The sequence below is a fragment of the Dipodomys spectabilis genome, unplaced genomic scaffold (assembly GCF_019054845.1).
Source record: "Dipodomys spectabilis isolate Male_0828 unplaced genomic scaffold, ASM1905484v1 ptg000145l, whole genome shotgun sequence".
NCBI classification, from domain to species: domain Eukaryota; kingdom Metazoa; phylum Chordata; class Mammalia; order Rodentia; family Heteromyidae; genus Dipodomys; species Dipodomys spectabilis.
In genome coordinates, this window is record NW_024870822.1 from 24,060,696 (window position 1) to 24,070,713 (window position 10,018).

General features: G+C 40.7%; 1 protein-coding gene and 1 pseudogene across 3 annotated transcripts in view; both read left to right on the top strand.

Moving 5' to 3' along the window:
• Nucleotides 1–10,018, top strand: part of Tmem41b (transmembrane protein 41B) — a 28,222-nt gene extending 18,204 nt beyond the window's left edge. For 2 of the 3 annotated variants that reach the window (XM_042691625.1, XM_042691626.1), the window contains exons 7-8: nucleotides 5,127–5,265; nucleotides 8,169–10,018. In XM_042691625.1, coding sequence (XP_042547559.1) covers nucleotides 5,127–5,265; nucleotides 8,169–8,338 — 309 coding nt within the window. In that variant the 3' untranslated portion in view covers nucleotides 8,339–10,018. The remainder of the gene's footprint in view (nucleotides 1–5,126; nucleotides 5,266–8,168) is intronic. The other variant, XR_006149232.1, reaches the window with a different exon arrangement.
• Nucleotides 2,305–4,749, top strand: LOC122117864 (annotated as a pseudogene).

The following is a 10,018-nucleotide window of genomic DNA, read 5'->3' on the forward strand; positions in this document are numbered from 1 at the left end:
CAGCCCAGGCAGGAAAGGTCCATGAAACTCTTAATCTCCAGTTAACCACTAGAAAACCAGAAATGGCTGGGCTGGGTAGGTGGCTCAGTGGTAGCGTGCTTGACTTGCATGCATGAGGCCCTGGGTTCGATTCCTCAGCACCACATAAGCAGAAAAAAAAAAAAAGCCGGACCCCTCCCCCCCCAAAAAATTATTTCTTTAAAAAAAAAAAAGAAAGAAATGGCACTGTGTGGCTCAAGTGGTAGAGTGCTAGCCTTGATCTGAAGAGCTGAGGGAAAGTGTGGAGGCCCAGAATTCAAGCCCCAGGACTGACCAAAAACAAAACACAGAAAGGGACAAATTATTTTGCCTCATAGTTTTAAAGGTTTCATTCCATAGCCCTTGGCTCTGTTAACCTTGAACATCTTGTGAAGTAGAGCTTGATGGTAGGTGGATAGGAAGCAGAGAAAGATTAGAAGGGACCCCAAGGATGAGATTCCCTCAAGGATCCACTGTCAATTAGATCCCACTTGTTAATGTTTCTATCTCCCAGAGAGCAACCCCAGTTGGAGAGACACTGAGGTTTCAACATATGAGCCTGTTGGGGTCATTTGTAAATAATCAGGAATTACAGGAGTTTTAGAGGTCATTTTGCATACTTGTTTTATAGATTACAAAATTAAGAGAAATTTAATATTTTCTACAAATCCTGAGCATTTACTTATAAAGCATTGCCTAAAATGTCAGATTTTTAGTTTCAATTTTGTATTCTTTTCATTATGCCACATATGTACTGAATATTAAAATAGCTATACTATCCTATAATTTTTTCAAATCTAAATTTACCAAAAAATAATTTATATATGAAATTATTATTATTATTATTATTTTGTCAGTCATGGGGCTTGAACTCTGGGCTTGGGCACTGTCCCAGTGCTCTTCAGCTCAAGGCGAGCGCGCTACCACTTGAGCCACAGTGCCACTTCCAGTTTTCGAGTGGTTTATTGGAGATAAGAGTCTCATGGACTTTCCTGCTGGGCTGGCTTTGAAGGTGATCCTCAGATCTCAGCCTCTGGAGTAGCCACCAGCGCTTGGCTATATATGAAATTTTTTATGAATAGCTTTTTTTTTGTTCTGGTCCTAGGGCTTGAACTCAGGACTGGGTGTTGTCCCTGAACTTCTTTTGTTCAAGGCTAGTGCTCTACCACTTAAACCACAACTCCACTTTCACCTTTTTTAGTAGTATAGTGGAGATAAGAGCCTCACATATTTTCCTGCCCAGCCTGGCTTCAAACTATGATCCTCAGATCTCAGCTTCCTGGGTAGCTAGGAGGCTGAGATCTGAGGATTGCAGTTCAAAGCCAGCCCAGACAGGAAAGTCCATGACCTTCTTATCTCCAATAAACCACTAGGAAACCGGAAGTGACGCTGTAGCTCAAGTGGTAGAGCACTAGTCTTGAGCCGAAGAGCTGAGGGACAGCGCTCAGGCCCAGAGTTCAAGGCCCATGAACAACCAAAAAAAAAAAAATATATTTTATGGCTGGGCATTGACTTAGTGGTAGAGTGCTTGCCTAGCATGCATGAAGCCCTGGCTTTGATTCCTCAGTACCACATACACAGAAAAAGCTGGAAGTGGTACTATGGCTTAAGTGGTAGAGTGCTAGACTTGAACAAAAGAAGCTTAAGGATAGTACCCAGGCCCTGAGCTCAAGCTCCAGGACTGGCAGGAAAAAAAATTGTTTTAGGGGCTGGTAAGGTGGCTCAGTGGTAGAGTGCTTGCTTTGCATACATGAGGCACTGGGTTTGATTCCTCAGCACCACATAAGCATAAAAAGCCAGAAGTGGCATTGTGGCTCAAATGAGTGCTAGCCTTGAGCTAAAGAGCTGAGGAACAGCTCCCAGGCCCAGAGTTCAGGCCCCACGACCCAGCAAAAAAAAATTTAAAACAAGCCGGGCACTGGTGGCTCATGCCTATAATCCTGAGATCTGAGGATCACAGTTTGAATGAAGCCAGCCTGGGGAGGAAAGTCCATGAGACTCTCCAATAAACCACTAGAAAATCAGAAGTGGCACTGTAGCTCAAGCAGTAGAGTTCAGGCCCCACAACTAACAACAACAACAAAATTAAAGCAAAAAAATTTTTTTTGGGGGGGTCGCCACTTCCAGTTTTCTGAGTCTCATAGCCTTCCTGCCTGGGCTGGCTTTGAACTGCAGTCCTCAGATCTTAGCCTCCTGAGTAGCTAGGATTATAGGTGTGAACCACCAGCACTGGCTATATGAAAATTTTTTTGAGGTAGCTACTTTATGTAAGTGAGCTTATTAGGTATGTACAGAAATGTAAATCAGTGCTTATATTTAAGCAGTGAAATATTCTCATCAGCAGTGTATGAATTCACTCATTTGGTATATATGTTGTAATAGGATGCTATTACATTATTAGAAAATTTTAAAAATTGGGGCTTAGAATATAGAACACTTGCCTAGCATGTGTGAGACCTGGGATTCCACCAAAAAAGAAAATTCCCAGCATATGATGATGAGGAGAGGGAGAAAGCAGGGAGAAAAAGGGAGGGAATGAGAAGAGAAAAAGAGGAAATGAAGGAGAAAAGAGGGGAAAAAATTGAGTGCCAGTTTTATTAATGTGATGTATTAGTCCATTTACATTAAAGAAAGTTAAAAAAATTTTAAAGCCAGGCATGGTGATACATGCCTAAAATTCCAACACTGGGGATACTGAACTAAGAGTCTTGAGTGCAAAGCCAGCCTGAACTACATCTCAAAAGTGAAAACAAAAAAGACATTGAAAAGTTAGCCATCTTCAAAAGCAATTTATGTATTTTCAAGATTTAAAAAGAAATGAGAGGGCTGGGAAGGTGGCTCAGTGGTAGAGTGCTTGCCCTTGCATGCCTGAGGCCCTGGGTTCGATTCCTCAGCACCACATAAGCAAAAAGAAAAAAAAGCCAGAAGTGGCGCTGTGGCTCAAGTGGTAGAGCGCTAGCCTTGAGCTGAAGAGCTGAGGGACAGCGCCCAGGCCCAGAGTTCAGGCCCCATGACCGGACCCAAAAAAAAAAGAAAAAGAAATGAGAAGCTAGGCACCAATGGCTTATGCTTGTAATCCTAGCTACTCAGGAGGCTTGTAGTTCCAAGCGATCCCAGGCAGGAAAATCTGTGAGGCTTTTTTGTTGTTGGTTATGGGCCTGAATTCTGGGCCTGGGCACTGTCCCTCAGCAATTCAGCTCAAGACTAGCGCTCTACCACTTGAGCCACAGTGCCACTTTCAACTTTTTCTGCTTATGTGGTGCTGAGGAATTGAACCCAGGGCCTCATACATGCGAGGCAAGCACTCTACCACTGAGCCACCTTCCCAGCCCTTTGTGAGACCCTTATCTCTAATTAACTACCAAAATACTGCAAGTGGAGCTGTGGCTCATGTGGTAGAGTGCTAGTTAGTCTTGAGCAAAAGAGCTCAGTGCCAGTGCACAGGCCCTGAATTCAAAACCCAGGACCTACACCAAAAAAACAGCTTTGCAGCTAAACTTACTCTGCATGGCTCTACTTTTCACCCCAGAAGTACTTGGTGAGGTTTCTGGATTTGATAGTAAGCAGCTTATCTTTTTTGTCCTACAACTTGAGGCCCAGTGTCGCTATTGCTCTTCCACCACTGCTGTCCAAGGATGACAAAAGTGGGGAAAATGCTGGGAAGTCAGTGTAGAAAGACAAGGACCTAGTATAGAAATCTGGGGCAAGGCCAAGAAGAAGTGGTCTAAAGGCAAATTTCTGGACAAGCTCAACCACCTAGTCCTGTATGACAAAGCTACTTAGTACAAACTCTTAAGGAAGTTCCTAGCTGTAAGCTCCTAACCTTGCTGTGGTCTCCAAGAGAAGATTCATGGTTCCCTGGGTAGGGCAGTCCTTCAGGAGCTTGTTAGTAAAGGACTTACCAAAGTAGTTTGAAATCACAGAGATCAAGTGATTTACACTAGGAATACTAAATGTGGACATGCCCCAGCAGTTGGAGAAGATGGAGGAACAGGTCCAACAAACTTACACCTTTGGAGGGACGGATGGGAGAGTGCTTGCCTTGCATGCATGAGGCACTGGGTTCCATTCCTCAGCATCACATAAGCAGAAAAAGCTGGAAGTGGCACTGTGGCTCAAGTAGTAGAGTGCTAGCCTTGAGCTGAAGAGCTCAGGGACAGCACCCAGGCCCAGAGTTCAGGCACCATGACGTACAAAAACAAAAACTATACCTTTGGAAAAAATTACTAAATTAAAAAATGCATTTTTTTAAACTTAGGGTTTGGGTATTATCCCTGCACTTCTTTTGCTCAAGGCTTGCACTTCACTACTTGAGCCACAGCACCACTTTTGGCTTTTTTCTGTTTATGTGGTAATGAGGAATCAAACCCAGGGTTTCATGCATGTAAACCCCCCCCCCAAAAAAAAAAATGTAGTTTTTTAAGTTGGCAACTTCGATAGGCACCGGTAGCCCACACCTATAATTCCAGCTACTTGGAAGGCTGAGATCTCAGGATCATGGTTCAAAGCCAGCCTAGGCAGGAAAGTTCTCATTAAATTGGCAGTAAAGAACAGGACTAGAGGTGTGGCTCAGGTGGTAGAGTGACAGCCACCGTGCCAGGACCTGAGTTCAGACTGATATTTCCAGATGATATGTATGATAGGTATGATATGTATCATACCTAATTTTTATATAAGTTTACCTCTGGCATTTTAGGTGTAAAATTCTACCAGACCATGAGCCATCTTTAGTAATATAACATCAACTTACAAACACAGCTAATTGTCATTAGCTCTGATAATGAGGTTTCTGGGTTCTGAGTTTTTGGTGTTCAAGGCTAGCATTTTACCACTTGAGCCACACAGCTCCATTCCCAGCTTTTTGGTGGTTACTTGGAGATAGGAGTCTCACAGACTTTTCTTCCCAGGCTGGCTTCAAGCCATGATCCTGTCTCCAGAGTAGCTAGGATTACAATGTGAGCCACTGGTGCCTGGCTCAAACTCCTTTTTAATACATTTCTGTTTGATAAATTCTGATGTATCAGGGAAGAGAATATGAAATAAGGTATTTGTATTAGCTTATTTTCAAGATTAATGTAATATAATGGTAATTCTCTTTCTTATGACAGGTTGAACGTCACAGAGAACATCTCATAAACTACATAATATTTTTGAGAATAACACCATTTCTGCCTAATTGGTTTATCAATATTACATCTCCTGTGATAAACGTGCCACTGAAAGTTTTTTTTATTGGCACTTTTCTAGGTAAGGCCTGTGGTTCATGCTGTGTTAAGCTCACTGTTTAAATACCTGGCAGTATTCAGCTGGCCTACATTGTGCAGACTTGCCAATATTATATAATTCTTGGGCACAAAACCTAGCCTGTACAAATGCTTAGGATGATTATCCATTTTGTTAAGTATTTTTGTGTTATCTCTTTAAAGATGAATATTTACTACAGGGTGTTATTTTAAGCAATTTTTCTGGGTTTTGAATCTGACCTTATGTATGCTGGGCATGCAGGTCTACCAATGAACCACAACTTTAGTGGAAGCAGAAATTTTGAATTCCCTCCACTCTTGCTCAGTGGAGGGAAATGGCTGTTTTGATTTTTCCTTTGCTTTCTAATCAAATATTAAAATATTGAGATCTAGTTTTCAGTAGAGAATTGTTCCTTTTCTTTTTTTTTTAATTGGCATTTGTTATAGGCACTACCAAAGCTGCAAGGAAAAGCAGTTTCAACAGATACCAAGGAACTGATACTTGATTTTGAAATAATCTGGACATGAAGACTTGTAAAAATTTTTCTGCTTTTCCTTCCAATTTAAATTGTTTAAATACAGTGTGTAGATTTCTTGTAAGTCTTTTTTTTTTTTTTTTTGGTGCTAAGGCTTGAACTGAGGGTGCTGTCCCTGAGCTTTTATATTCAAGACCAGTGCTTTACCACTTGAGCCATAGCTCCACTTTGGCTTTTTCTGGTGGTTAAATGGAGATAAGAATTCATTGATGGGCCTAGGAAGGTGGCTCAGTGGTAGAGTGCTTGCCTTGCATGCATGAGGCCCTGGGTTCGATTCCTCAGCACCACATAAGCAGAAAAGGCTGGAAGTGGTACTGTGGCTCAAGCGGTAGAGTGCTATCTTTGAGCTGAAGAGCTGAGGGACAGTGCCCAGGCCCAGGATTCAAGCCCCAGGACCAAAAAAAAAAGAATTCATTGAGTTTTCTCCCTGAACTGAGATCCTCAGATTTCTGTCTCCTGAATATCTAGAATTACAGGTGTTAGCTACTAATGTTGGCTAAGATTAGGTCTTTTTGAAAAACAAAAATCCTTTGGTGTTAGGGATTGTCAGAATTACTCATTTAAAGGGCTGGGAAGGTGGCTCAGTGGTAGAGGGCTTGCCTTTCATGCATGAGTCCCTGGATTTGATTCCTCAGCACCACATAAACAGAAAAAGCCACAAGTAGTGCTATGTCTCAAGTGGTATGAGTACTAGCCTTGAGCTGAAGAGCTGAAGAATAGTGCCCAGGCCCAGAGTTCAAGCCCCACGACTGGCAAAAATTAAAAAAAAGAAAGAATTACTCATTTAATGCAATTTTATTACTTTTGTGGTGCCAGGGATTGAACCCATCCCATCAATACTTTTTTTTTTTTTTTTTGGTCAGTCGTGGGGCTTGAACTCTAGGCTTGGGCACTGTCCCTGTGCTCTTCAGCTCAAGGCTCTTCAGCTCAAGGCGAGCGCTCTACTGCTTGAGCCACAGCACCACTTCCAGTTTTCTAGTGGTTTATTGGAGATAAGAGTCTCACAGACTTTCCAGCCCAGCTTTGAACCACGATCTTCAGATCTCAGCCATATGAATAGCTATAGGATTACAAGCATGAGCCACCAGCACCTGGCTCCATCAATACTTTATCACTAAGCTACACCCTCAGTCTTCAGTCTCTTTTTTTTTTTTTGGTCTGGTTGTGGGGCCTGAACTCTGGGCCCAGGCGCTTTGTTTCCCCTTCCCATACCTTCCCATTTTCCCTCCTCCCCCAGCTTTTTTACTCAAGGCTAGTGCTTTACAACTTGAGGCATATCTCTACTTTGGGTGCTTTTTTATTTTTTTTTTGGTGGTTAATTGGAGATAGAATCTCAGATACTTTCTTGCCCACATTTACTTCTTGAGAGCTTGTTTGGAGGTTCTAGCAGGAGAGCACAGCTACTCATATACCCTTGACCGAAGACCAGTCCTCCTCTATCGGGGATGGCCATCTTCTTCTTCGACCCAGCGCACAGCTTTGGGAGGGTTGCACATGGAGTGGTGAGGGACAAAGGGGACACCCGCCTCAAAAGCCAGATCAGCTGAATCAACCTGGCAATCAATGGGGTGACAGATGTCACAGCCAGATAACCCTCACATTCCCCAATTTTACTTTTAACCTCAACCCTCAGTTCTCAGCCTTTTGAATAGCTAGGATTACAGGTAGCTTGTTCTTTTGTTTTTTTTGTTTGTTTGTTTGCTTTTGGGTCCGGTCGTGGGGCCTGAACTCTGGGCCTGGGCGCTGTCCCTCAGCTCTTCAGCTCAAGGCTAGCGCTCTACCACTTGAGCCACAGCGCCACTTCCAGTTTTCAAGTGGTTGATTGGAGATAAGAGTATCAGACTTTTCCTGCCTGGGCTGGCTTTGATCCTTACACTCAGCCTCCTGAGTAGCTAGGATTACAGGGGTGAGCCACTAGCTCCAGCATTTTGTTTTGTTTTTTGAGGCTTATTAAGCATAAGATTGTTCTCTGAACACTTACTACCTTTTAAAATTCATTATTAAGAGTTGATTATGAGCTGGTGCCTGTGGCTCATGAATAATCTTTTAAATGGAATAGCTGTGTTCTTGCATGGAATTTTGTTCACATAGAAATTTAATTTTGGGGGCTGGGAAGGTGGCTCAGTTGTAGAGTGCTTGCCTTGCATGCATGAGGCCCTGGGTTCAATTTCTCAGCACCACATAAACAAAGAGAAAAAAGCCGGAAGTGCCACTGTGGCTCAATTGGCAGAGCGCTAGCCTTGAGCTGAAATGCTGAGGGACAGTGCCCAGGCCCATAGTTCAGGCCCCACAACTGGACCCCCCCCCAAAAAAAAATTTTAATTTTTGAAAACATTGGTATTTACTGTATGTTTTTTGTTTTTTATTTTAGGCGTTGCACCTCCCTCTTTTGTAGCAATCAAGGCAGGAACAACACTGTACCAGCTTACAACAGCCGGGGAAGCTGTTTCCTGGAACTCAGTATTTATTCTGATGATTTTGGCCATTCTTTCTATTCTGCCAGCTATCTTCCAGAAGAAACTAAAGCAGAAATTTGAGTAAAAAATTAAAACTAGGTTTTTCTGTCATCTTCATTTTCATCATCTCAGGATTAGCAGGTGCATCCATTTGTTTTTAAATAATCAGTACTCGAAAGAAGTATTGTTTTATGGGATATTTGTAAAATATGTAATGATACATTTTAAATAATGCATTTAAATGACAAGAGCGCACAGAATTTAAAAGGAGAAATTGGCATACTAAGAAAAGTGCTGCCATCTATACTTATGATAGACATCTTACAAACTACTAACAATGGCTATAGACAGACAATAGAGGCATGGTAGAAACTTCTTGGTCTGAATACATCCAATATTTATTTTTATGTCTAACAGGTAAAATAGATAGTGAAGTCAAGTGCAGTGTTGTGCACCTATCATCCTAAGCCACTCAAGAGACTAAAGATTGTGAATTTGAGGCAGCCCAGGCAAGTTAGCAAGATTCTGTCATAAAATAAGAGGTATAGTTTTTGCTAAAGTTTAGCCTAATGTCAGAGCATAAACTGGGTAAATAAAATTTAAAAAAGGTTTACATTTTCTTTTTCTGTTACCCTTTGAGGTAATGAATTTCATTAGGGACTGTATCTTCAGCGACCAATGAAAATAGGATATCAAGTTATTTGTCTTACAAATTTATCATTTTCTGTTTTAGATTTGTATTATGGAATAGTCTGATAATGTAAATTCTGGCCAGTCTGTTTTCATTCATGTTTTTTTCTAGGTTTTGCAGTATTTCCACACTATATATGCAAAATGAAGATGCATACCTATATAATATTGGTGTTGATAATGTATACTTAGATATTTTGTTATAACATCTCTAATATCTCAGTAGAGGATCTGAAAATACCAATTCCAGACATTAGATGGTTATTTTATTTTGAAACAAACAGTAACAGCACAACACTAATGGCTAATTACAGTTTATGGTTCTAATGACTGTAAATTTTACCTCATTTGATAATTAAGCAACGTATTATGTAATTATTCTTTTTAATGCATGATACACTTGTAAGACTATCTTGTTTATATGATGGCTTTTTGTTTGGGACTGCTTTAAACTCAAGCCATTTCACAATTTAGTTTTTACTCTTCTGTTTCAAAAAGTAAACTACCTGCTCACATAGTAACTATTAAGTTTGAATAGTTCTGGAAAACTGAAAAGCTTTTTGCTGCTTGGTATGCCCTTGTGCCCTTGATTCTGGGACAGAGCCAATCTAAAGTACTTCCTCAGTTTTACTTTCACCCTAAGAATATTAATGTTGAAAAAGTGCTTTAGCTCTGTAAGAAATCTTGTATGTTTTCATTCATTATCAGAGGTGTGGTTGTCCTCAAAGCCTGTCTTACTGCATAATATGGACTGATTAATTATTTTCTATCACAGTATTAACAAATGGATATGTTGTACATACAAAAATAATAGATTAATATAGTGGTCTTAATGTCACCTGGTCTTTTGTGCAAAATTATTTATTGTTATTTCTAGCAAGGTTTTCTTTCCTATCGACCAGAGTAGCAAGGTTTTCTTTCTTATTGACCAGAGACTGACTGGTAAAGCTTTTGTTATTTTTACAAATGAATTTAAAACATAGCCTTTTGAGACAAAGTTCACTAAATATTAATGTACAAAATGTAATTGAGTAAATTTTTATCAGACTTTTAAAAATAAAAATAAGAGCTTTGA